Source organism: Panicum virgatum, chromosome 2N, assembly GCF_016808335.1.
Source record: "Panicum virgatum strain AP13 chromosome 2N, P.virgatum_v5, whole genome shotgun sequence".
NCBI lineage: Eukaryota > Viridiplantae > Streptophyta > Magnoliopsida > Poales > Poaceae > Panicum > Panicum virgatum.
Genome location: NC_053146.1, coordinates 69,818,036 through 69,841,783, shown reverse-complemented (window position 1 = coordinate 69,841,783; position 23,748 = coordinate 69,818,036). Strand labels below are relative to the sequence as shown.

Here is a 23,748-nt window from a genome sequence, read left to right as displayed (position 1 = left end):
TGGTCTCACAGGTGCTGCCATGGCAATTTGAGTTTCTAAATTACCTGATAAGGACATGCTTAAATTGATTATAATGTATCATGCAGATCCAATTTGCCAGAATACAGCTGATTACCTGAATATGCACGGATAAAAACAAGGTCTTCTAAAACTTCAATTTTATGGTCAATGGGGTTAAACACGGTTCAATCTTTTATGCAGAAAAATTGCATGCTCTGTTATTTACTACTTAGTGCGAACCTTGCATCCTTGTTGCATTGCAAATCTGCAAGGTGTTATCCGATTCGGATGCCTTTACTTTCTCCCGTGACATAGATGGTAATATTCATTCGATCGTCCAAAGTTAAATTCCTCTTGTTCATTTCTAATCCAGATCAGATTGGGAATGGGCTGGCAATGGAGGCATTCGTGAAGGCGGCTGTTCCATAGTGTATCATACCAAGAAATGAAGTGAATTGAGCAGACATTTTTCATGTCATGTTTTCTTACATTTTCTTTCTTTCTTTTATACTCTATATCTAGTGCACCTACAGCCTTTGCCTTTTGTTAGTTTTCTGTGAAAAAGGTAAACGATCTCTTATATCTTTTTCTCGAACACGCGTCATTGTATTAATAGATAGAAAGAACGGTCCAAATTACAGCACCGAAACCATGGGCTGGATTAGTTTTTTGTTACATGTGCGTCTAATGAGAGCTAAACAATCACACCAAAAACACTGCTGCTCTTATATCACATACAGCCTACATCCTAACTTGAAGTGTTGTCGGCCTCCTAATGGAAATGTATCACCAATGTACATTACACTCTCTGACCAACACGCTACTGCATAAAGTGGTGAAGGCGCTCTCATAGGTGCAGCCTGGGTTACAACTATGGAAGAAATAAGGTGCAATAGCTATACTTGGCTTATTACATGATGCTAACCACGATAAGTTGGTTGATGTTGGCAAAGTACAAGCAAGTGCACAATTTAGATTATTTGTTATCGCGAGGTTTAGCTTGTGGGTAGGAGAAAGAATGATTCAGTATTAGTGCTGTTAAGGGCGTGTTTGGTTCTCCGCCAACGCTTGCCACGCCTTGGGTTCGGCGCCTAAGATGTGTTGTGGCAATTTATGGTAGGGAACCAAAATCTAAATTTACTCTGCATCAACTTTGGCCACCAAACTCCATGCGTGAGAAGCCTTAATGAACAAAATAGTGATGCATCAACTTACTTTACTTTGCTCTATACTTCAGATAATTATCAATTTAACCAAGTGGGCATCCCACCATCTCAAAGTGTTGCTATCAAAAGAAAGATTTGATGCATATGTAGCTCATTGTGGCCTTAAACATGTTCTTTTTACGGAAAAGGCCTTAAACATGTTAACACGATCATATTGTTTGTTATATTATATATATGAATGAAGTTTTCATGCTCTGTTTATGGTGTTGAAGTTATCAACCCCGTAGCAATGCATGCCGAAAAAAGGTGGCGGCGGCAGCGGCAGCTCACCTAGGCCGAGTCGGTTTATGCTGTTGAGCAGGCTAGGCATGTGACTGATTCGAGGTCATGCGTTGCACATCCAAGGCAGACATTGACAGGAAGAATCTATGGCACAATACAAGAGCATGAATGCGTTACTGGAGAGGGAAAAAAACCCTCTAGAAACAAAATTGCATTCTAGAGTAAACACTCTATCCTCCCACACGACAACTTCATTCTCAAACAGTTACAGGGTTACTAGCATGATGAATGACGCCATGCTTTTGATTTTACCAGGGAGGAGGAAAAAAAATAATCAAACCCCGGACCACCAGTCAGTCATTTTGGAATGGGCAGCTCTAAAAACTCTGCCATCCTCAGGACTGACGAAATCAACCCAATCCTCCTATGCCACACCACAAACCATATGACACGCCTCAACAGACCCAAATAAGCAAAAATATCTGAAAAGAATAAACAGCCCCATATCACCTCTACATGCTCGCACGCTAGCTCCGCCACTCTACACTGCTGTAAGATCCCACATTCAACAGTTGGGTACATCACCGCTAGGCTGGAAAATGCGGCGCATCAAATGGCAGCACCTGAAAAGAAGCAAGGACCATGTTACATACATCGAGACATGCGGCTCATTGTTCAAGTGCTCGCTGCTTAAGTAGGTCATACTGTGATTCTATGGCCTGGCACTCTACACCATGGTGGCCCCACAACGCACTGCATGTTCCTCAGAATAGTCCACTGAAAAGAACACCAAAGAATCAAGGAGCTATGCACATCTTATGCAGTATTCAGGGCCTGCTGGAGCTGAGCGAATGCTGATGGATGGATCCTGCTTATGGCCGCATTGAATGCTGCATCCCCGTGGAGAGCTGCACATGCTTTCAAGTTCCCTCTTAGCACATTCTCTAGCGATGCTTGTTTGATAGGATCTGAATCCTTTACCTGATCAAGACAACTTTCAGAGACAGTGCCCTTACAGAGCTGTATTTGGAAATGAACAGTTAAGAAAAGCATGACATACTTGGCGCTTCCTCAACTCTTTGCTTGAAGTATTGGAATAACCTGAACAATCATTGCCTATCCAGGAAGAGCTTGTAATATCGCCACTGCAATTGATTATATCAAGCATAACAGACAGACAGTATTGGCCTCAAAGGTTTAGAAGAGCCAAAATCATATTAAAATGGAGCACAAAAGGATACCTAGTATCATCGATAGTCTTTACTTCACGGCTTCCTATTATGACAGTGGTGCAGACACTGCATTAAATCATATATTAGTTGACGAGACAGACTTTGAGTTTCAGCTTAATAACAAAGCAACATCTTACCTTAATATGTCATCAAGTTTGTCGATGACCTGAGGTACCTGTAAGGTCAAAACTACTGAAAGAGCCATTGCGTACTCCTTCTGCTGTGTAGCATTTGCATCATCTACCTGTCCAATGACATAGTGCTTGAATAATGACACATAAAGTCATAAACCACTGAGCTCTTTCAGAATTTAGAAGATGCGCATGTCACGGCCAAAACGTGTCATGATTTCAAAAGGTGAAGATAATAGCGGATGTAATCATTCTATCTCTAGACACATGCGCGAGATTCTCTGAACAGAAATAGTTCCATTACAACAAAGTATCACCGGGTAAAGATAAATGGAACCAAGAATATGTCAGATACACCATATGCGCAGCATGCTTTGAGCACATATGCAAGTCAAATGATGGAAACGAAAGAGACATCACCAGCCAACAGAATTATGAGACAAGCATCAAATGATATAGGTATCTCAATATCCAAAACGAGGTGCCCAGTTTGCAAAGGAGGCAACAGATCAGTCGGAGGATGTACCTTGTCGATCCACATATCAATTAATGAAATAAGCATATTATTGCTCACAGCAATACCCGCTTGTTGGATGCTCGCCAAAAGGGGAGGTTCTGATAATAGTTGTGCTGAAAAGTTGGTGTTCATCACCAGAAGCCTGGCAAGAATAGCTCCAGAGGATGCACGAACAGCTGTCCTTGATGGGTTCTGCCCATCATCTTGACTCAAAGATATGAAGATAAGTTTCTAGAATTTGTCATGAATGGACAAGTTAGATTGGTGGAAATGAAAAATAATGGAATGGAATACAGAATCATTTGAGTATCCCAGACACAAGACCAACTCTAAAATTACCTGAAGAGCACTGGACATCAATGGTGGAGCTTCCAGAGGAAAAATCTGCACCAAGAAGCTTTGATTAGATCTCAGGAAAAAAAAACTAACCGCAACATACTGAAAATAGGGAAACAGGTCTGTACAATTCAACTAAAGGACATTATGGCTACACAGGAATATAAAATGGCCATGGATTTATTAACGGCGCATGACTCCGTAATCATAGCACTACATATCCAGGACCAACAATTCCCTTGTAGTTCGAATCATTATGGTTATCATAAATTTAATAAGGAGCGAATAACTAGGCTCCCTCACATCGATATTGGCCCAACCACAACACCAGTAGAAGTTATTTGGGAAATCAGAGTTGTTTCACTAGGGTGAAATATTGAACCTGAATAAGAAGATCAACAATAGGAAGTGAAGTGAGAAGTCCTTTGTCATTGACATTTCCAATAATAGTATCAATGATGTTCGCTAAACTTGCACCATGGCTTTTCAAAAATTCTGATCCACCAAAAATTGCATAATCCTCAATTATTTTGATTGTAACCTGCAAAATTGAATAATTTGAGTGTCAAAGCAAACAGAATATGTAATCTGGAGACATGGCATGTAACCTATAGACTGAAACATAATCCAAGTAAGAATAAGAGTGTCATGTGCTTGGTAACAAAAACATAACCTGCAACACTTGCAGCCTCCAAATGATATTCCCTAATTAATTACACTGAGATCAAAATAAATAAACATAATGGTAAGCTTAATTGGTGGTAAATGATCTTTTGAATTCATTACATCTTTTGTGAATCAAAAAGTAGATAAAGTAATATGCTGCAAATAGTTGCAGACTGGATTTACTCCCAAGTAATGCACCGAACCCCATAAAAAAAGTAATGCACCAAACTAGTAAAAGGAGCCAACTTACATGGAGTTAAATTAATTGGGAATAGTCTTATGTCATTTTAAATCAGATTGTACTTGAACAAAACACAATTCCCTATTCTGAAAGAACCAAAAGAGAGGTTTCCATTCTTTTTTTTAGGGGCGGGTGTTCTAACCTCCAGATGGTCAAAGCTTCGATTCACAATGCCCACAAGGTAAGGGAATAAATCCAGAAGTTGAGGTACAATGGAAGGGGCGTTTGAAAGGGTTGCTTCCCATAACTGCGGTATGAATTCTGAACATTAGAAGTTTATGCACACACATGTTCTTGTGTGTATGTCAACTTGGCTAAGAATCACTTACCAGAACACTGTCTTCAAGAAGATTAAGAGCATCAGGACTGTCAATATTAACGCCATTTTGGAGTATAGGAATAAGCACATGGTAAGAAAGAGGTGACTGGAATCCAAGTGAAGAAACAAAAGTTTTCAGTGCCGTTAGCAATTGAATCTGTAGCAAACTTTCACCTGCAGATTCATCCCATATCTGGAAATAAAAGAAAAAAAGGCAACTAATGAATTTGAAGCACAAAGGAGAATCATCACGTTATATGGATATTGAACTGATAAACTCCTCCACAGACCTAGCAGTCTTTTTTTATCAGAACGCCCTGATCAACATTTGGTATTGTGATGCTATATTACTTGTGTATTAAAAAAGTAAAAGGACAGGCAGTAATTTTTTCACCAGCTGTCCTTGATTACAAATACTATCAAGGATAAATCTAATACAATGGAATGCTGTAATATTCGTCCATTTTCTACGACAGACAGCAACAGATGTTGAAATTGTGATGCATAAACCAAAGAAAGCATATTGCCCAAAATGCTCACATTATACCTTCCTTCTAGTGTAACATTTAGCAAATGATGGTATGTAAAAGCACTATGCGCATCTTTCCAACATGAAATATATGTCCTTATTACTCTATGAACAGAGTACAACAAACAGGAAGCAGGATGTTTATCCCACTTAAATCTTAGAGCCATACCATCTGGAAAAATTGTGATAACTGACTTGCGAATGGAATAATCTTGTCTCCAGCATGTTCAAGAAGAACTGAAATGAAGTTCAACACTTGCACCTACAAACAAATAGGCAAAATTAGGTGATAAGAGTCAGGGAGGGCAAGACTTGAAAATTCATGAAAATAGCAGTACAAGATTTAGTGTGCAACAAGTACATGCTACCAGCAAAAAAATTTCATGTGACCATTCATTGCTTCCTGATAGTCAATACCATGTTAAGTCAGGATTCCTAACTAACTTCTTCAGCATGAGCATGGTATAAACTAATAGCACAATATGAAATTTAAATGGGTAAAGGAGGCATCGTTTTTTTTTTTGCAATATTTACATACAAACCTTTGAATCAAATTCTTGAACATCTTCTATCAACTTGAAACTCATTGTCCAACATGTAGGAAGACATTCAAACAAATCTAGTTCCGAAAAACTAGATTCTTGGAATAGATAACACAGAGAAGAGCATGCTGCTAGCTGAATATTGGAAAGGATGAACAAGTTATTCAAGCTAGTACAGGTATGTACTCATAATGTCAAGGGATAGCAGAGGTTGATGTAGAACATACCCTAACAGCTATGTCATTATCCTGCAGCAATCCAACCAAAGCGTGGTAGACCAATTTCCGAGTGTCACCCTTGATCTATAGAGCAACAAATGTCAGAGACTAAAAATATAAAGACATAGTATTTTGTAAACCTACAAGCTGTGCAGAAACAAAACTATATCACATTTCACTTTTCTGAAATAATTTTAAAGAACATGAACCTCAGAAATCCATTGCCCAAGTAGCAATGCAATTTTTCTACGAATGATACGCATGTTGGGGTGATGATTTGAAACTTCAATAGATAGAGATCCATGGAACCTGTAGAAAAGAGGGGGGACCAACGAAATACAGTGATTTAGAATCCACTATGACCATTGATAATGCTCAGTCAATAAGCAAACAAAAGATAGTAACATGCAAACATGTAAGAGAATTTGCAAACACCTCCACAACTACTGGTATTATTTTCACTAAAGTAACTCGTAGAATTACAAAGATCAACATTTATAGTTGCTCTTGAACTTACCATTCATTAAAATTGAGGTAGTTCGAAAGTTCATAATAAACATGCCCAGCAGCTGTATATGCGGCATCCTTTAAAAGCATTCCAGCAGTAACATCAGTTTCTTGTGGTGGAGAAACAGCCATAGCTTCGCGAAGAACAGAAACAACAACTGGAGCTAGCAGCTGACACAACACAGATTATATATAAGCATTCATTAGACTCATAGCCACAACAAACATTTAATTTACACACCTCTCTATACTTCTCGAAGATAACAATGAAGAGGGCTTCAGCACATGGCCGTTTTATCTCAGTCCACTGAACCAAATTCTGCTCATGGTGAAAGGACTCAGGATTCTCTGACCATTCTTCCAAATCTTTTGCTGTGTAAATGAAGTATCTGCACAAGAATTGGAAACTTTCAATGTACCAGAAGACCAGAAAAACCAAACTGATATGGAAGCACAATATGAATAAAAGATCATTCGGTCTCAGGAGCGAATGTATATGGATGTAATGTGAACACTAGAAAACGTAAAAAATAGGTACCATTCAATATATAGCCTGTTCTACTGCTATTATACTAAAGATGGGTTCATTAAGCAGGATACCAGTGCACCAATGAAAAGTGAAAAATATAATAACATTGCTGGCCATATGGTGTGTTCAGGTGCATGTTCAGTAGTAATGCATATTTTTCTCAGTTAATAACGAGAGAAGTCATATTATTATCTTACTCAAACTTGACAAGATTCATTGTATGCTTTCCAGAGAATAAAAAACTACCTCCTTACTAAAATGTTGCAAAGCAACATGACTCGATCACCAGGCAAAACGACCTTCAGCATGTCACTAGCCACTGCAGCAAAGTTTTTCTTTCTTTGCTCCAGACTTAAAGGCTGTGCATTTTCATGGATCACCCGCCCTGTGGGACTTGGTCTGTATTCTTTGCACTCCAATACTGATTTAACCAAAACCATGCTTTGTATAAGAAACTCCTCGAAAGATGTGCCAGCCTGTTCAGGACTTGTAATCATGTTTAAGCAGAAGTCAACTATAGCTGGAAGCACAGTTTGGTGAACAAAAGAATATGGATGTCTGCCGTGTAAGGTAACAAGGACTTTCATCAACTTAATGCATGCCCTTTTTGCAAAGTCCCAGAGTTTAGCTTGCTTGTCTTTAAAGGAGTCGTCTGTAAAGTAAGAAACAACAGCAAACAATTTACTTGTGTGATCCAAGAAAAGAGGTTAACGAGGCTATTTACAAACAAGACTACAATATCACCCTCCGAGTTTTCTGGATATTATAATCGAGAGGTCAATAGCATCTTCGAAGTAGTAGATTAAATAGCCAAGTCAATAGCTATGCAAGGCAATGAAAAGATATCACAAAACAATAATGCCTAAATTTGAAATATATTATCTAGTGGTGCACATGATCAGAGAAATTCCTGGGTATTAGAACTGTTGCCAAATTGAAACAACAAAGGAAAAAGGGCACAGGTCAGGAAAGCTCACAAGTAAAATATGTAACTTACAATATGGAAGAAGGGATTTAATGGCTGTCAAAACCGTTGGACAAACTTCCCTGACCTGCCAGACCTCCTACAAAGCACAACAGCTAGTTGCAGATCTTGCTTCTGGAACAGCTTATGGACATTCAGTAGTAGTAACACTATGAGCAGAACAGATAATCAGCATACCAGTGCAGTTCTTGAGTCACTAGCATAACCTGAAAAAATTAGCTGTCGAATGATCTTTAAGCAGAGCAACCACCGGTCGCAAATCAAAATAAGGTCGTTTGATTGCTCCAAAATGGAATCCATGTCATTTCGCTGCAAGAGCATAGAAAGATTCTGCAATATAGTCTGCACATCGCTCTTCCAAAGGTTCCAGGTGTACTCAAACAAGTGGCCAGTGATCTATATAGAAAACAAGATGTGTAAGAACATGCTCATGCTGCTTTGTTTGCAAATAATACTTCAACATCTAAGTAAGGATATGATTACAATGAATAGGGTTATTAAAAACAAGCAGCAAGAATTCACACTTTAAGAGAACGATGGCACATAGTGGTTGCTATGGAATATGGAAGACATGTTTATTGATCAGTTCAAGAATAACTTGACAATAGTGAAAGGCTTATAACAATCCACCTGGTAATCCCACCCTTGATAAGTTCAATGAAGAAAATACAGATTTAACATGCATCTGCTATGTTGTGTCTCATGCATTATGGGCATTGGCAACAAGCATTATGATACAAGACGACCTATTTTTTTATTAAAAAGGGAAAAATATCAATGAGTAGAACACAAGCACACCTGAGTACCAATATCTATGGATAAGTAGATTCTGGATAATGAAATTACCTCTGCATAATTCTTTTGATCCACGGCAAGCCGTTTAGTTGAAAGCTCCTTTAAAGTTCGAAAGAGGACCATAAACACGCGATGCGAAGCAAGAACATCAGCAGATTGCAGTTGTTGTGCCAATACAGAGAGAAGGTCTGACCTGAATGGCATGATGTGAGGACTGAGGAACCATTGTGGCCTTGAATGGCAAATTCGACTATGTGCAAGGTAGATGATAGTAGTTGTGTACAAGATAGCTGATAGTAGTTTTGTGTCATAAATACATACCACTCTTTTGGGTAATCCAAGCGCGCAATCTTGGATATTAGTACAGCTAGCTGCAGTGCAATCTATATTGCAGCATTTAGAAAGAAAAAAAATAGTCATCAACACACATTGTATGTGTTTACCATTGTATGGCTGAAACAGGGTGCATATTATCTAGTGCACACCTGGCTATTCTCCTCACGAATATTTAGCAGAAGATTTTTCCGAAGGTGGTCCTTCTCCTCATTGCTAATTCCACTGCACCAAAGAATTTAACCTGATAAGTGAGATGCCAATAACTATTAACATGTAGCTGAAGAAGTGTGTCATTGATGCTTTGCAATATCAAATCATCGGAGTAAACATCTGAGCAGAAAAATTATTTCAGAAATGTAGTGTTTGTGTCACCAACAAATCCAAAGAACCATTTACTCCATGAAAAGGTGATTCAGAATTAGTCAATATGGATGTAGAAGGTTAGAACCCCTCTTGAGACCAGTTATTAGTGTTCCATGAGTGATTGAATTTAAGTTAGAATTGCCAGTCACTCTTAACAAATGGCAATGGGTTTAAACAAACAATTGATACAATATTGAAAATGCTGCGGGACAAAACAACATGAACAGTGAGCCTAGGCCGAGCATCTGGGACAGTACCATGGTGTTGTCAAGAACAAAATACCCTGCCTGCCCACTCACTAACCCCTGCAGACAGGCTTTGAAACACAGACATGAATGAGTTAATTAACGAAACGGAGAGAGTGGGGGTAGCGGGGCTGACTAGGAATCGCGGCGATGCCGCCAGTAGCGGTTGATACTGTTCTTAAAATAGACTGTGGCGAGGAGGCGCACATCCTCGCGACAAGCCAATCCCCTCGCCGAAATGATCTCCTGCGAAGCAGCAAACCAGATAATCAGGCCGCTGGGTGTTGAAGCAGGCAGGTGCTCCGTAGATCGGGCAGTCGGAGGCGAAGGGGGCAAGCCCTAGAGGAACCGTGGATGCGATGCGATGTGCTGGGGGAGGGGAGGTGGAATGGATTACCAGGAGGCAGGAGCAGAAACCCGGGCGGGTCTCGCACTGCGCGAGAGCTGCCTCCGCCGGGCGGCGCGCAGCCTCGTCGGCGCTGAGCGAGTTGACGAGGACAGCGTACATGGTCGGCACATCGCCGGCGGAGAGAGCCATCCCGCACCGCCGTAAACGGCGGGTGATGAGGCGGCGGAGGCGGCGGGCAATAGTATGAAGAAGAGGAGGCGGCGGCGGCACGGGGCGATCGGAGAAGATGTCGGGGACTGCAGACTGCAGAGGAGGAGGTTTTTGCGATTGCAAGAGACTGAGAGAGAAGGGAGGGAAAAAAAATGTTGCAAGTCGGCCGCAAACAGAGGGCTGGCTGGCCAAACGAGACACCCTTTTCCTTTTTTTTTTGTACTAGGATCTTGCCTACAGACGACAAAATATTTATATTGTAGTATATGGATCATTTAACAGAAAATAACAATATAAAAAAAACAGTTGATTCGAACGTAGTTATTGAATTAAACAACTCATGTTTTGTGATAGACCAATTTCCCTTTTTTTTATACACATTACACACGTATTACATTTACAGTAGTAAAGCTACAGCAAAAAACCACAACTCAAAGTTTTGTAGTGACCAGGTCAATGGATTTAACATATTACCCGCCAAACACTGACGCAATTAATCAAATTACAGAGTCAAGTGATGTTTTATCAAGAAAAGAAGACTTCTGTAGAAAGAAATAATCAGGAACAATATATGTTTTTTGTCCAATGTGGAGTTGGCATCATCTGTCCTCAAAATGTCTGCAAAAAGATGGATCAAACTATTGCTTAGATTTTGAGTAATCATTCTTTCTCGAATCTCTAATGAAGCAGAAAGCGTGAGGGAGGGAGATTCAATCACTTACCTTGTGCAAGTCACAACATGGCTTGTCTCTTCATCTCTCCTCTCTATTCAAGTTCCATTCCAATATCTTCGGGTCTTGTTTAGTTCATTTTACATTTTGCATTTTTGCTATAGAATCTTCAACATTTGAAGTATTAAATGTAGACTGATCACAAAACTAATTACAGATCTCGTCTGTAAACTACGAGACGAATCTAATGAGCCTAATTAATCTATCATTAGAGTATGTTTACTGTAGCAATTTAGTGTCTAATCACGTCATAATTAGGCTCATTAGATTCGTCTCGCGATTTACAATTCATTTGTGTAATGCGATTTATTTTTCGACTACATTTAGTACACTGTGCAAGCGATTTACAAAAAAATTGCATTTTGTATTTTGGGATCTAAATAGGGCCTCAATGATTCAAAGCAATTTCTACGGTTAGTAGGTTCCAACACAAAAGGTGCCATACCGGCACACTTTAACATTTAATTAACAAAGCCACTGAATTAGCATGCAAAACCACTTATTTGGCATACCACAATCCAAAGGACACATTTTAGAAATGAAAATTAACAAAATTTGGCAGCCACTCTATAACTCCGCAAAACCTGGTAGCGGATCAGATTAAAATGTTGTGTTACATTGCCTGAATAAAGTATGAATGTGTAAACCATTAGTTACTCAGGATTTCTCATGCATTTACGTGTACGCTTACTTTGTGGATTGTCACGTGGCTAAATGATAGTTTCTCAACATGTGGTTGGTATGAATCGATCCATCGCATCCAATCACTATTCTCATCAGGTCCCATACTATCGTTCAATATTGTGGCGTCTTCAGCTTGAAAAGTTTATCAGAAATTAGTTAAATATCAAAAGAGTAAAGGTATCATGCCTAGATCAAATATAATTTACCATATTTTGCTATTGAGGACCCGACATGTATGCATACGGCCAAATTGGGTGATTTAACATAAAGATGAAGGAGACCAACAAAACTTGTCAAATCGAGAAGGAGGCCCAAAGCTCATTCGGTTCGACTCCTCGAGCTGGAGGCCCAAAACAACTCAAGTTCGAGGCCACCTCGGTGTCCAGGAGCAGCACACACTAAAAGTGACGCCTAGGTCACATACATAGTCCATTTTGGACGTTATACATATCCATGGAAAGCTAAGGAGATAAGCTTTCAAATGGATCTAACCCTATGCATAAACTCGGCCGGAGTAAACAGGAATCATCGAAACAATGTGATGTCCAGAATCTACCAAGGCGCTGCGCCGCCGTCTTTTGGGCTGTTGGCTCATATACCATGTTGGCTCAAGTGGCCCAATTGGTGTACACCCCCTTGGCCACCACTAGCAAACCTAGGCGTCCCTTAGGGTATAAACTCAGTAGCCGCCACCTAGAATCATTGGGTTTTGTTTAGATCAAGTCTTCCATCGAGAAACTGTCTTCTTTATTGTAACTGTGACGCCGAGTACTTTTGCTGTGAATCAGGGCCCTGTTTTTGTTCTTCGCCACTGTGGCAACTAGTTCTTTTGTGATTAGAGCTTCAACCCCATCTTGATTTTCGGTTCATACACATCTGTAATTTCAGATTGCATTCGTTTGTAGGAAAGGCATTCTTGGCAAGGTCAATCGAGTTGTGCTTGGTTGATAATCAATGGAGTAGCGGTGTAATGGTTGCAGGACTTCGAATCGTATCAGATTAGAAGCCGGATTGCCAGCGTCGAGGTTCTACCAATCAAATTTATCCCTACCTCTAGGAAAATCAGGCCAGTCCTATATAATTTTCTCTAAGGCATCACATGATATCCAATTTCACAAATAAAAGTATCATGAACTTCATAGTATTGTGACAATAATACTATATGCAGAGTCCTATATGATGCTTGTATTGATCACCGTATAATTCTTAAGTTCCCTGCTAACAGAGTACATAATTAATTAAACTCTGGGCATGAACAAGAAACAATAGAAAATAAACTATATCAAGGAATTGTGAGGGGAAAGATCACAGAAAGATTGTCACAGGAGGGAGAAAATGTTTGATGCAACATATCCAAGTGTTGATGGCGTAAAATACTACAACAGTTCCGAAGGAGTGCATCATGAAGATAGGAATTCAGTCATAAGTATTTTTCAAGAAATCAAAAGACATTGATGCAAATAATAAACCTAATGTAATGGCAGCATACTGATTTTAACACTTTACACATTGCGGAGAAAAATATATTGCCAACACTATAATAGTTAAATCTTAGCCAAGAAAATCTTTATTAACTTACACTATCCCGAAGATTTTGGCCCTCCTTGTTCCATAAGATCTTGCAAGGTATCTAAATGCAGATACATAACAACATATTAAGAAAAATGACACATATATGTCATACCTATAAAGATAATGAAGTGATAAAACGGATAAAAGAACCTCAAGACCATTTTAACAGACCAAAATTTATCGTACTTATTTGAATGCTCCCTAGTTGGATAGAAAACCAGAACAATAAATCACTTAATATGTAATGAAATTATAAGCAGGCCCCATGTGCATGAAGGATTTACAGGAGTGATTAGGAACCATAATGGCACATGAAATGCATGAAAGACCAAGAAAAACATGTAAACCGCATATCACTGTCACCTTTGCCCTTACTGTTGACGCGAAAATTTCCCACTGTTGGATGGGGGAAACTCACGCGCACCACGTACGCTAGGGTCGGAAAGATCTGCTTTGCTCCGACGTACCAAACCCAAGGGTGCGCGTGCGGTGCGCTAAGCGTGCCAGTGAATTTGATATACAATTGGCAAGGAGGATAGGCCATTGGCTAGCCAGCCGATGATGATTCCAGCAATCGGCTATCATACAGCCGATTGTAGGGAGGGCAGACCATGCTTAAAGTAGCATGACCTGTGAACAACACCTAGATTAGATCTAAATCGGCCTGCGTGGTCGGATCACGAGAGGTAGCCGATCAAGATGGATCTAGGTTGGATTACGTGCTACAAAAACTTAAGCAAACTAGGTTAAACATATTAACCTAGAAAAATCTATCCAGATGTTGATAATTTGGTGATAAAAGCAACAAAAAGCCAGATTAACAGATCAATTAACCTAACAGATTGCTAACTTTTATCGATAACTGGTGAGCAAACCAGACCCCATCGGACGGATCCAGAATGCTCGATAACTGGTGAAAAAGCTAGACCCCTCCAGACGGATCTAACATACTATGTAAATTGTGAACAATTAAACCCCATCGGACGGATTTAACATGTTTGGTAACTTTTGAGCACTATAAGCAAAGGAAGAAGCGATGCGCCATCAACCTGGACCTGCTTACGCAACTCGACATGGAACTTTTCAACAAGTGAAGAACATACCTGCTGAGAAGAACTCAGAAAGAGAAAAACTAATGCAATTAGGGGAAAGCCACCGTATGGGAAAGTAGAGGTACTTGAATGTAAGAGTTTTGGTTGGATGAGGTTGATCAGTGTTTACAAATGACGGAGGTCTGCTATTTATAGTCTAAATCTAACCTCCCTTGCTGATACGGTAAGATTACAACTTGATAAACACGAAACAAAATTTGCCTAACTAATCAACAGAAAATCTATAAGATAACTTGCCAACATTATTACGTTGGCTCCTTCCTTAGCTCCATCGGCTGCGACGCTTCTTCTTGGCCCAAAGGCTCAATCTTCACCAGCTTCTTCCTTCTGTCCAGCATCAGCTCATTCTAATCGGCCACCTGCCCAAGAGATTGACACGTGCCAAAAAAAAAACAATGCCAACACTTACCTGTAAGAAATATGCATCCAAACCAAAGCTTGATTGAACTCAGAAGAAGCAAGGAGTTAATAGCAGGTCACAATTAACAAATATATGCAGGAAAAGGATTATCAACAAATATAAGCAGGAAAAGGTGCCCATGAGACAAGTAGCAGTAGAAAAGGTCACTCGAGTTTAGCATTTATTCAGGTTATCATTTCAACTCCCAACTGGCTAGAGATCCTCTGCAACTCTAGTTTGCTAATGGGAGCATTACAACTCAACCACAAAATATACAAAATGTTTTGTAGTTTCCAACATTAAAGGAAAGTTCACCAAGCCGGGAAATGAAATCAAATGTGTACAGAGAATAAATTGGTTGTGGTATTATGATTAAAAGACTTCAATGTAACAGGACCTAATAATGTAATCAATGATACATCCGTACTTATTAGAGTAGTTCATATAGCCAAGCATGATATAATTATCCTGCTCTACAAAATCCAAAAGAGGATAATGCAAGCAGCAATCAGCTCATCAACTTCACCTATAGGATGAGGCCTCCAGTTTTGCCACATGTTTCACTGTTGGCAATGGCATCATTTGAGTATGTTCATTGGACACATAGCTTGCATACAAAGAGGCTTACCCTGAATGTGTCCACTGGCGATGTCATCATCAGGCATCAGCTACGTATACACACAAGACACAACGCAACACCATGAGCAAGCCTATAAAAAAAAAAACATGAACAAGGCAGTGTGGTAGTTCCAGAGGTTATCGGCATTTGATTTCTATTCAGTTCAGAACAGCATCAGTAATAGGCTCGAGCCAGCCCAACACATCACTATTTCACCCAACTGACATGTTGAGCAAGAACAATTGCAGAAAATAACAACGATGGTCTAATAAATTTTTCCTGAACCCAATCATGAAGTAACATCCATCATATAGGTGCCACTCTCCTCTACGGCTCTACTAAGCATTTTGTCCCTCTAAAATTCGATTGTAGGCAGGGAAAACTACGAATTGATATTTATAAGATCAAACTCCAGATGCCTGAACAAAGTGGCTGTAGTTTAGTGGTGAGAATTCCACGTTGTGGCCGTGGAGACCTGGGCTCGAATCCCAGCAGCCACAAAGATTGTTTTTTGTTTTTTTTTTGTCCCGGCAGGCTGCGGTTCTCTGCAGTCAGCATTGCATGCATCTTGTACTGAACAATTGAAGATCTGCAATGCTATAGTCCTCGACCATTCAGTGTCGTCGTTACGATATACTTACTACAGAATCTTGTAAATGAAAGAGAAAAGAAAAGTAAAAGAGTAATTGTGTCGCTCTCCATAATCCATATATAATATAATATTAATGTAAAATCCGGGTCTTTTATTTATTGATATAATATTCCTACTGCGGGTTTGGTGGCCTTGAGTTAGCTGCGCAGACCCTGGATCCCCACTCGAGGAGCTCCTTGCTGGTGTCGTCCACCACCTCGATGAAGCAAAGGCAGTCCGTCTTGTCCCCCGTGGCCGTGTCGATGGCCGCCGTCCAGCACTTGCCCTCGCCGTTGTGGATGGCGTCCACCAGCCCCGTGTAGTTCCAGTTCTTGATAACGTTGTAGGGCCCGTCGTGGATCTCCACCTCGATCGTGTAGCCGCCGTTGTTGATCAGGAAGATGATGCTCTTGTGCTCGCACCGGAGCATCGTCGACACATCCTGAGCAGTCACCTGCATGCATATTGTGTGCAGTGGCGGACCCAGCAAGGTAGCACGGTAGTCTTAGGACTACCCTAAATTTTGTGATTCCCTTTAGTACTTATTAATAATTTAACAAACTTTTGTATAAAGCATAGGAAATGATACACATGTAGTTGTTAGGACTACCCAAAATTAAAATCTTGGTTCCGCCACTGATTCTGTGTCTATATATATATATTCTCCGACGACCGACCTGAAAGCTGCCGTCCCCGATGCAGGCGATGACGCGTTTGTCGGTGGCGCCCTGCGCGTAGCCCAGCAGCGCCCCTACCGACCAGCCGATGGACCCGTACAGCAGCCATGGAGCACAAGCCTGCACAGCTCAGTCGGCGATCAACAAACTCCTACTACAGTAATAATTAATGCAATGCAATGATCGAGCGCGACGACGATCGATGGTATTATTACCACCGTACCGTACGTACCCGCAGCCGTCCGGCAGCCTGAGCTTCTGGCAGTTGAACCACGAGTCCCCCGTCTCCGCCATGACGAGGTCGTCATGTTCATGTGCATGTAGGAAGCAGGGCAGGCAACGGCGCCGCTGGCAGCAGGGCGGTGGCCGTCGACGGAGCCGATGGTGCTGGTGTCCATGAATCAATTGTTGTGGATCCGAGATTGTTTCTTGGGCTGGGAGTCGGGAGCGGAGGAGGAGGATATAATTATAGCCTTAGGGTGTCCGCAATGAGGAGCTGAAAATCGCTAGCGATTAGAAATTTAAAAAAGAAAAATAATGCACAGCAGGGCAGTACTGACAGGAGTGGAAGAGAAGTCAGTGACTGTGAGCTCGTTAGGGAACGTGCGAGATAGGCGATGAGTTCGTCGCTGGCAACATAGCTTTTCTCTTTCTCTCTCCATCCACGTAGGCAAATAGCTAGCGATTTCAGCCTCATTGCGGACGCCCTTGTAGCAGGAGGGGAGGCCGGAGGGAGAACCAATGCAAGGACGACGTTTGACTTGTGTAGCACGACGTAACAAAATCTCTACTACGTCTACGTTACGTACCTCCTGGCCTGCAGCCTGCTCCCTTTCATGATTTCATTCATTCCCTACTTCTATTTTCATCTTAATGGAAATCAATTAAGTTGGGATTTTGGTTCGGGGAGCAAGGCAGTCAGTCAATCAGACCAATAAGCTATCTTTCCCTTCTTTACTGTCGCGCAAATCTATCATGTGACAGTCACATGTGACAGTCAATCAGACCAATAAGGCAGTCAGTCAATCAGACCAATAAGTTGGGATTTTGCCACATGTGACAGTGAGATTACAAGCTAAGATTCTGCTGCACGTGCCCTGTGCTGTGCTAATCTATCATGCTGGATGGGTGATGATTGTTTGCAATCATTATATCTAAGCAAAGCAAAACTAGCAGATAAGCGTGTTAGGCTATGTACTGTATGCTAATTGCTAAATTACTAGTAATACACACATGTACAGGCAGGCAGAATACACGCTGGAGCTGTCACATAATTTCAACTTTGAATCGACCCAGCGGGAATCGCAACGCACACATAAAGAAACAAACAGATTCAAGTTTGCTGCCGATTAACTGTAACCAGTGTGTTAGCAGAGACACCATCCAATTAGATGTGGCATGCGCAGGAGCTACAAGAGCAGCACTACACAATAACTAATGAATACTACAGTATCTTGATAAGAGGCCAGGATAGATGGAGCTATCAGTGCCAACATGGCAAGCTAGGAGCGTCTTCAGTGCCAGGTCTCACAATCAACGCAACCATCTTTCTACAATCTGGATCCAGAAGCAGACTATCGGAAGTAGACGGATACGAGAGGGATATCAATGTCGTTCCCATCATTGTCCTCGCAGGCCACCACAATATCTATGTGCCTCCTGTACTCAGGGACCTCCACCTTAGTGACTTCCCTCGCGACATCAACAACCTTCTTCTGCAGTCTTTCCTTGTGCCTCGGAAACATGCTATTGTACAGCAGAGACGTGCCACAGGACATGCTGTAAGCACTGAGGCCCTTGTCGCTGAACCATTGCAGGAGCTCCGCAACAGTCAGGTCGCCCTTGACCAACCATCGATCCCATACGGTCCAGCTAAGGTCTTGGTGCTTCATCACCTTGGCTGGAACAGGCTCGGCGATCGAGAACAGAGGCAGCGCTAGGTTGGCAAATGTGTTGCGGTAGTCCTCAATAGGGTGCTCCCCAGCAATAACCTTGTATAGCTCAAGGCACACAAGACCTGTGGCCATGGCTGTTGAAGTTGCAATAGCAGGGATGATTCTTCCAGCGATGAACTTGGCCTTCAACTTGTCAACCACAGGAATGCTGTAGTTCCTTGCACGCATGTTCGCAAACCCAGATATTAAATCCATGTGAAAATTAGTGTCATCATCCTGGAAAGAGCAAAGTGAATGTAAGACAAGTTATTTCATGATGATATCATCAGGGGTGACAGCTCAAGTATAGTTCACATGTAGCACCAGGTGTATCGGCTTTTTCAACATTATTTTAGTTCAAGGATACAGACATACAATACATAACATCTGACCAACAACAACAAACAACAATATAAACAACAAGAAGAGCAAGAAGCATATTGGAATCCAGAACAACCAACACATGCCGTTGCCATGAGATAAATGAAATTATGATTTGCAACACTAGAGATTGTACTAACTAAATATGGAACTAATAAGTGGAACTGAGGCATCATTGGTGTATTATGATTTATGAGTACTTATGGTGCTGATAAGTGGAACTGAGGTATCATTTGTTTACTAATATAAGAGTAAAGAATATTAGCTAGATACAAACATCACGAAGAAAGTGGACTATAAACAACAGATAATGGCAGCAGCATTTGCAGAGACAAAAAGCAAAAAGATCTTTGAACCTTATACTTGCATAAAGATGTCGGAATACCTTCTCGAATTGGATAGGTTTCATTTGGAACCCTGGTGGCAGATTCTTTGCACATTCTTCTAACTTGGACAGAAGGTCATCGATAACAGCAACATCATCAACTGAGGTGCTAGAAAGGTTAGTAGCCTTCTCATCTGTCACAATATTCACCCCTTTCTTTGGCTCAAATTCAGGAACTGCGACCTTATTGACTGCATCAGCCAGCTTACTTGTGTTCTTTGCCCAGTCAGGTATAGCAATTCCAAATGACTCCGCTCTCAGTATTGAAGCAGACATAATGAGCTGAATGTGAGATGAGTCGGTGGCTGAAAATTGCAGAGGCCGAGGAAAGCGCTTTGGGGCAGACCAGAAAGGAGTGCCTGTGCTAGTAGAAGCATCTTCAGGAAAAGTGAATGTGAGCTGCTTCACACGGTTTGAGAAATAATCCTCAAACCTACCAAAAAAACAAAAGGAAGTAGGTTAATCTTACAAAAATAAAAATCCTGAAGATGTACCTCCATAAAAAATAAATTAGGTCTCAAGTCAATGCATATTACTTATCAATGTTAACAGTCCTGGACTACAAAGGTGCGTTGGTTAATACATAACAGTACAAGGGCATAGCATATTTATGGTTAATTGGACCCGTATTTTTTTATGTGCAGGAGGAAGATGTGGAATTCCATTAGACATGCAGAAACTAGTAATAGATTTCATACAGAAAATAATATAGCAATGGCAAGCAGAACATTTGAGCATACCTAAGTCGAGCCCAAGTTATGCAGTCCTCAAATGTAATGCATCGCTCCTTGCCAAGACATTCAGAGACACGTTCAAGTAGTTCTCTTGCCTGGGCATCACCTGCCTTCCTCATGGCAGCAGCATATTGAGTAGGATTAGACAGAAAAGAATTTACTTCATTTGGTATTTTCTCTAGCAAACCCTCAAACTCTGAACGAGCCCATGTCAAGCAATGATCAATATTGTGTGGAAAAGAATGAACTGTGCACATGGGTGCCTGCTTCTCTGGTGGGTCTCTTGAAGCTCCATAATTTTCAGTAAGGTGAGGAATGACTATTTGAGTATTGCACTTTGCACCCAACGTCCCTGACTCCAGTAGTGGCTTCTGGAAGTACAGGCACCTCATGTCCATATACATCCTAGCGTTAACATTATCAAGTGCATTGATGACAACATCCAGTCCGTCCCAGAATGTGTCATGGAACACATTTTCAGTATCTGGACAGGCACGGTTCTGAAGTGCGTCAATTTGGAGACTGGGGTTGATAGCTCTGGCAGCAGCGGCAGCCACAGTAGACTTTGCCTGTCCAATGTTCCAGTCACGGAATAGAAATTGGCGGCTCAAATTGCTTTTCTCGATGACATCATCATCTGTTATAGTTAGCTTCGACTTGGAGCTGCAAGAGACACCCATTAAGGCAAGGTTCTTCAAGAATTCACATCCAAGGGCACCAGAACCCACAATGAAAATATTTGCATCTTGCAGCTTCTTCTGAAGCTTGGAACCAAATACAGAGATCTGAGCATCATATCGGCTGTTTGATGGCTTCAAGTCTTGGGGATCCAACTGGTATGTTGGGAGAGATTCAACAGAGTCGAAGTAGAAGAACTGCATAAAGTGGAGTTCCATCAGATAAATATAAGGGGCTCAATATGACAATGAAGGTACATTATTCATAACACAAACCTGGTAAAGCGGATGGAATTTCCCTGAACATGCCTTCACAACTTCCTGACCAACAATACCACCAAACATTGCGGCCATTGGGTTCAAAACAGCTCGAGAACCACTTGCGAAATGCCGGAGCAACTTCTCATCAATTTTTTCCTGCTTAGAATCAATTGATGCTTCATTAATATCAGCAACGAACTTGAGAAAGCTTTGAGCATCCTGCTCACAACCAGCGGTAGGATATCGCCCATGTTCTTTCCTAAAATTATCCAGAGCTTGAAATGCTAGGTGAATTACAGGTGAACGTTCAAACTTTGAGAAGTCACTCAGAAGGAAATCGCCAGGATCTTTCATAGCATCTCTTAGTGACTTGAAACGTAGAACCTTTGGTTCCTTCACTTTTGTAACAATTCCACCTTTTGTATAAACACCATAGCTACCTGTATCCTCCTCAATGCTAAATGAAAATGGCCTAGCATTTTTTACCTTTCTTGGTTTACCATCATTCAGTTTTTCCATGCCCTGGACCTCAGAGAAAACAACAAGATCACCGTCCTGAAACTCAAGCCGCTCATCATCAACACAGGATACCATTGCAGGACTGTCATTACTGATAGATGCAATTATACCAGTATGTGGATCTTCACCATCAACATCAAGTACGGTAAACTCAGGTCCAAAATCACAAAAGACACTACCAAAAAGGCCACAAACTTCAGCTTTGATGAAGGAGATTGGAGGCTGGTGGCTGTGGCAATAGTCATCAAATTCATAAGCCTTGTCTAAGCTTATATCGGTGAAAATAACAGCCTGAGGTATGAATCAAGTTGTGTGTTAGACAACCATATCAGATAAACAAGAATTGTCTGAAATCATCAACAATTTAATGGCAGATGGTACTGAGGACTGGAGACAAACCTGGAACTTAGATAAGTGCTCTTTTGTCAATTCCTCTGTTAGAGCAGATACCAGGACAGCATTGTTCAGCTCCTGCAACTTGGAGATACAGGCAAGGGCCCTGTTCTTTCCAATATCTTGCTCGGACAAAAAGAAATTGCCAGACAGGTCCCACATGTCCACATCTTTGACATCATGTACAGTGACAGATCTGACTCCAGCAAGAGCTAGATTCTTTGCTGCAAAACGGAAGCACAATTGTTTAATAAGGCATGAAAAGGTGTGGTGCGTTGCGTCAGTATTAGTACTCCCTCCGTCTCAAAATAAATGCAATTTTAGAGTTCAAAATTTGTCCATAAAAAATGTTAACTTTGACCCACCTACCACAAAAGACAAGTTAGTTTCCGGAATATTCTCGCAAAAGACAACTAACACCTCATTCACTCACCACAAAAGACAAAGGGTATTTTGGTAATTTACACCTACCATTGGTTTGCGTGTTTGGTCCTAGAATTGCATTTATTTTGGGACGGGGGGAGTACTTTTAGAATGAGCCGCGGTATGTGACACTTTATGCGTGGCCGTGGTGGCTGGCCTATACTTTGAAGCAAAACATAAAAAATAAGCACGACAGGGGCAGCGCAATTGTTTAATTGGACCCAACACACGGACTTGGCATCCAATCCATTCTATCATTCTGTAACATTCAATGATCTGAAGCGAGGCATTGTTTGAGCAATTTTCTGAAAAAGGAGGACGGGTAGGGTAAGGGGACAGACGAACCAATCTCAGCACCGAGGCCATTGAGTCCAGAGACGAGGACGTCGGAGGCGAAGAGGCGGCGCATTGTCTCCCTGCCGTAGACGGCGAGCTGCCTGCTGTGCAGGTCCTCGTCGATCGCCGGCGGCGCCCCATTCCGAGTGCCGTTACTGGCGGCGGCTGCTGGCGGTGATTCCCCCACCTTGGGCCTCTTGGGCTGGCCGCCGTCAGCACCCGCGGACCTCTTGGAAGGAAGCATGGAGAGGAATCCCCTGCGCAGCAACCGTAAGCACCTCATCGCGAACGGCCAACAGGAAAACGGCGGAGAAAAGTAGCAAGCAATGGAGTCCAGTCTATAGAGAGGGTTGGACGGATGCGATGCTTACCTTGACCTCGGCGGAGTGGAGGGGGGAAGGAAGGGATCGGTGAGGTGCTTGGCGTTGGCGTGGCGGCTAGGTTTGGGATGGAGAATGAGCGAGAGGAGTATCGGAGTCGGAGGGGGTGCTGCGGCGGCGGCGCCGCCTTAGCTTGGAGGTGAAGGTGGAGGGAGGGAGGGGAGCCTTTTGATCCTGGGCCGTTGCTGGGCTCTCCTTTTTGGGCCGGGAAACAGAAGCTGCTAGCCCAAAACCCTCGCCTAAGTCCCTTTTCAGTCTTCACAGAGGCGATCTTATCTGATGACCACCCGGTCCAAGGCTAGTCTCGTCACTCAGTTACCAATATTGTGAACTAGGTAACTAGATGAGTGCCATGATGATGATGACACTCCTCTCTTTTCATAATGACTCTGTCATGTCAG

The 23,748-nt window shown here is 41.7% G+C and overlaps 3 protein-coding genes and 1 non-coding gene across 7 annotated transcripts; 1 reads left to right on the top strand and 3 right to left on the bottom strand.

Annotated features, from left to right (window-relative positions):
- Positions 1 to 1,593: 1,593 nt before the first annotated feature.
- LOC120662255 (importin-11-like) lies at positions 1,594 to 10,678 on the bottom strand. Of its 3 annotated transcripts, none has more exons than XM_039941425.1 (24): positions 10,337 to 10,678; positions 10,076 to 10,185; positions 9,481 to 9,553; positions 9,317 to 9,378; positions 9,047 to 9,188; positions 8,378 to 8,596; positions 8,213 to 8,279; positions 7,462 to 7,867; positions 6,928 to 7,075; positions 6,697 to 6,857; positions 6,389 to 6,488; positions 6,189 to 6,263; positions 5,962 to 6,096; positions 5,589 to 5,681; positions 4,901 to 5,083; positions 4,714 to 4,818; positions 4,047 to 4,205; positions 3,668 to 3,712; positions 3,338 to 3,559; positions 2,818 to 2,924; positions 2,690 to 2,746; positions 2,509 to 2,593; positions 2,154 to 2,429; positions 1,594 to 2,071 (listed from the first exon to the last, which is right to left on the bottom strand). In XM_039941425.1, exons 1-23 carry the CDS (start codon positions 10,475 to 10,477, stop codon positions 2,265 to 2,267), a joined length of 3,060 nt encoding a protein of 1,019 aa, XP_039797359.1. In that variant the 5' UTR covers positions 10,478 to 10,678; the 3' UTR covers positions 1,594 to 2,071; positions 2,154 to 2,264. The 3 variants fall into 3 exon arrangements, with proteins under 3 accessions (XP_039797359.1, XP_039797360.1, XP_039797361.1); XM_039941426.1 differs by having other exon boundaries at positions 9,952 to 10,185; positions 10,337 to 10,616; XM_039941427.1 differs by having other exon boundaries at positions 9,047 to 9,183; positions 9,952 to 10,185; positions 10,337 to 10,365.
- Positions 10,679 to 16,044: 5,366 nt separating this feature from the next.
- Positions 16,045 to 16,116, top strand: TRNAH-GUG. The gene has a single exon. It is a non-coding gene; the product is annotated as a tRNA-His (tRNA).
- A 215-nt stretch (positions 16,117 to 16,331) lies between these two features.
- Positions 16,332 to 17,218, bottom strand: LOC120659054 (pyruvate decarboxylase 3-like). The gene is made up of 3 exons (XM_039937124.1): positions 17,153 to 17,218; positions 16,925 to 17,044; positions 16,332 to 16,701 (listed from the first exon to the last, which is right to left on the bottom strand). The coding sequence occupies exons 1-3, from the start codon at positions 17,216 to 17,218 to the stop codon at positions 16,381 to 16,383; spliced, it is 507 nt and encodes a 168-aa protein (XP_039793058.1). The 3' UTR covers positions 16,332 to 16,380.
- A 966-nt stretch (positions 17,219 to 18,184) lies between these two features.
- LOC120662254 (ubiquitin-activating enzyme E1 3) lies at positions 18,185 to 23,498 on the bottom strand. Of its 2 annotated transcripts, XM_039941424.1 has the most exons (7): positions 23,339 to 23,498; positions 22,977 to 23,224; positions 22,215 to 22,432; positions 21,312 to 22,106; positions 20,365 to 21,233; positions 19,625 to 20,057; positions 18,241 to 19,095 (listed from the first exon to the last, which is right to left on the bottom strand). In XM_039941424.1, the coding sequence occupies exons 2-7, from the start codon at positions 23,209 to 23,211 to the stop codon at positions 18,499 to 18,501; spliced, it is 3,147 nt and encodes a 1,048-aa protein (XP_039797358.1). In that variant the 5' UTR covers positions 23,212 to 23,224; positions 23,339 to 23,498; the 3' UTR covers positions 18,241 to 18,498. The 2 variants fall into 2 exon arrangements, with proteins under 2 accessions (XP_039797356.1, XP_039797358.1); XM_039941422.1 differs by lacking the exon at positions 23,339 to 23,498 and having other exon boundaries at positions 18,185 to 19,095; positions 22,977 to 23,250.
- Between the last annotated feature and the right edge of the window lie 250 nt (positions 23,499 to 23,748).

What these genes read in the sequence shown, in the direction of transcription:
- LOC120662255 (XM_039941425.1), bottom strand. Translation starts at nt 10,477, where the DNA reads ATGGCTCTCTCCGCCGGCGATGTGCCGACCATGTACGCTGTCCTCGTC. An exon ending in AAGACTATCGATGATACTAG is followed by an intron (nt 2,594 to 2,689) that starts GTATCCTTTTGT and finishes AATCAATTGCAG; the next exon opens with TGGCGATATTACAAGCTCTT. An exon ending in AAGAGTTGAGGAAGCGCCAA is followed by an intron (nt 2,430 to 2,508) that starts GTATGTCATGCT and finishes TGTCTTGATCAG; the next exon opens with GTAAAGGATTCAGATCCTAT.
- LOC120659054 (XM_039937124.1), bottom strand. Translation starts at nt 17,218, where the DNA reads ATGGCGGAGACGGGGGACTCGTGGTTCAACTGCCAGAAGCTCAGGCTG. An exon ending in TGCCGGACGGCTGCGGGTAC is followed by an intron (nt 17,045 to 17,152) that starts GTACGGTACGGT and finishes TGAGCTGTGCAG; the next exon opens with GCTTGTGCTCCATGGCTGCT. An exon ending in TCGGGGACGGCAGCTTTCAG is followed by an intron (nt 16,702 to 16,924) that starts GTCGGTCGTCGG and finishes ATATGCATGCAG; the next exon opens with GTGACTGCTCAGGATGTGTC.
- LOC120662254 (XM_039941422.1), bottom strand. Translation starts at nt 23,250, where the DNA reads ATGAGGTGCTTACGGTTGCTGCGCAGGGGATTCCTCTCCATGCTTCCT. An exon ending in AATTCCATCCGCTTTACCAG is followed by an intron (nt 21,234 to 21,311) that starts GTTTGTGTTATG and finishes CACTTTATGCAG; the next exon opens with TTCTTCTACTTCGACTCTGT. An exon ending in AACCTATCCAATTCGAGAAG is followed by an intron (nt 19,096 to 19,624) that starts GTATTCCGACAT and finishes TGCTCTTTCCAG; the next exon opens with GATGATGACACTAATTTTCA.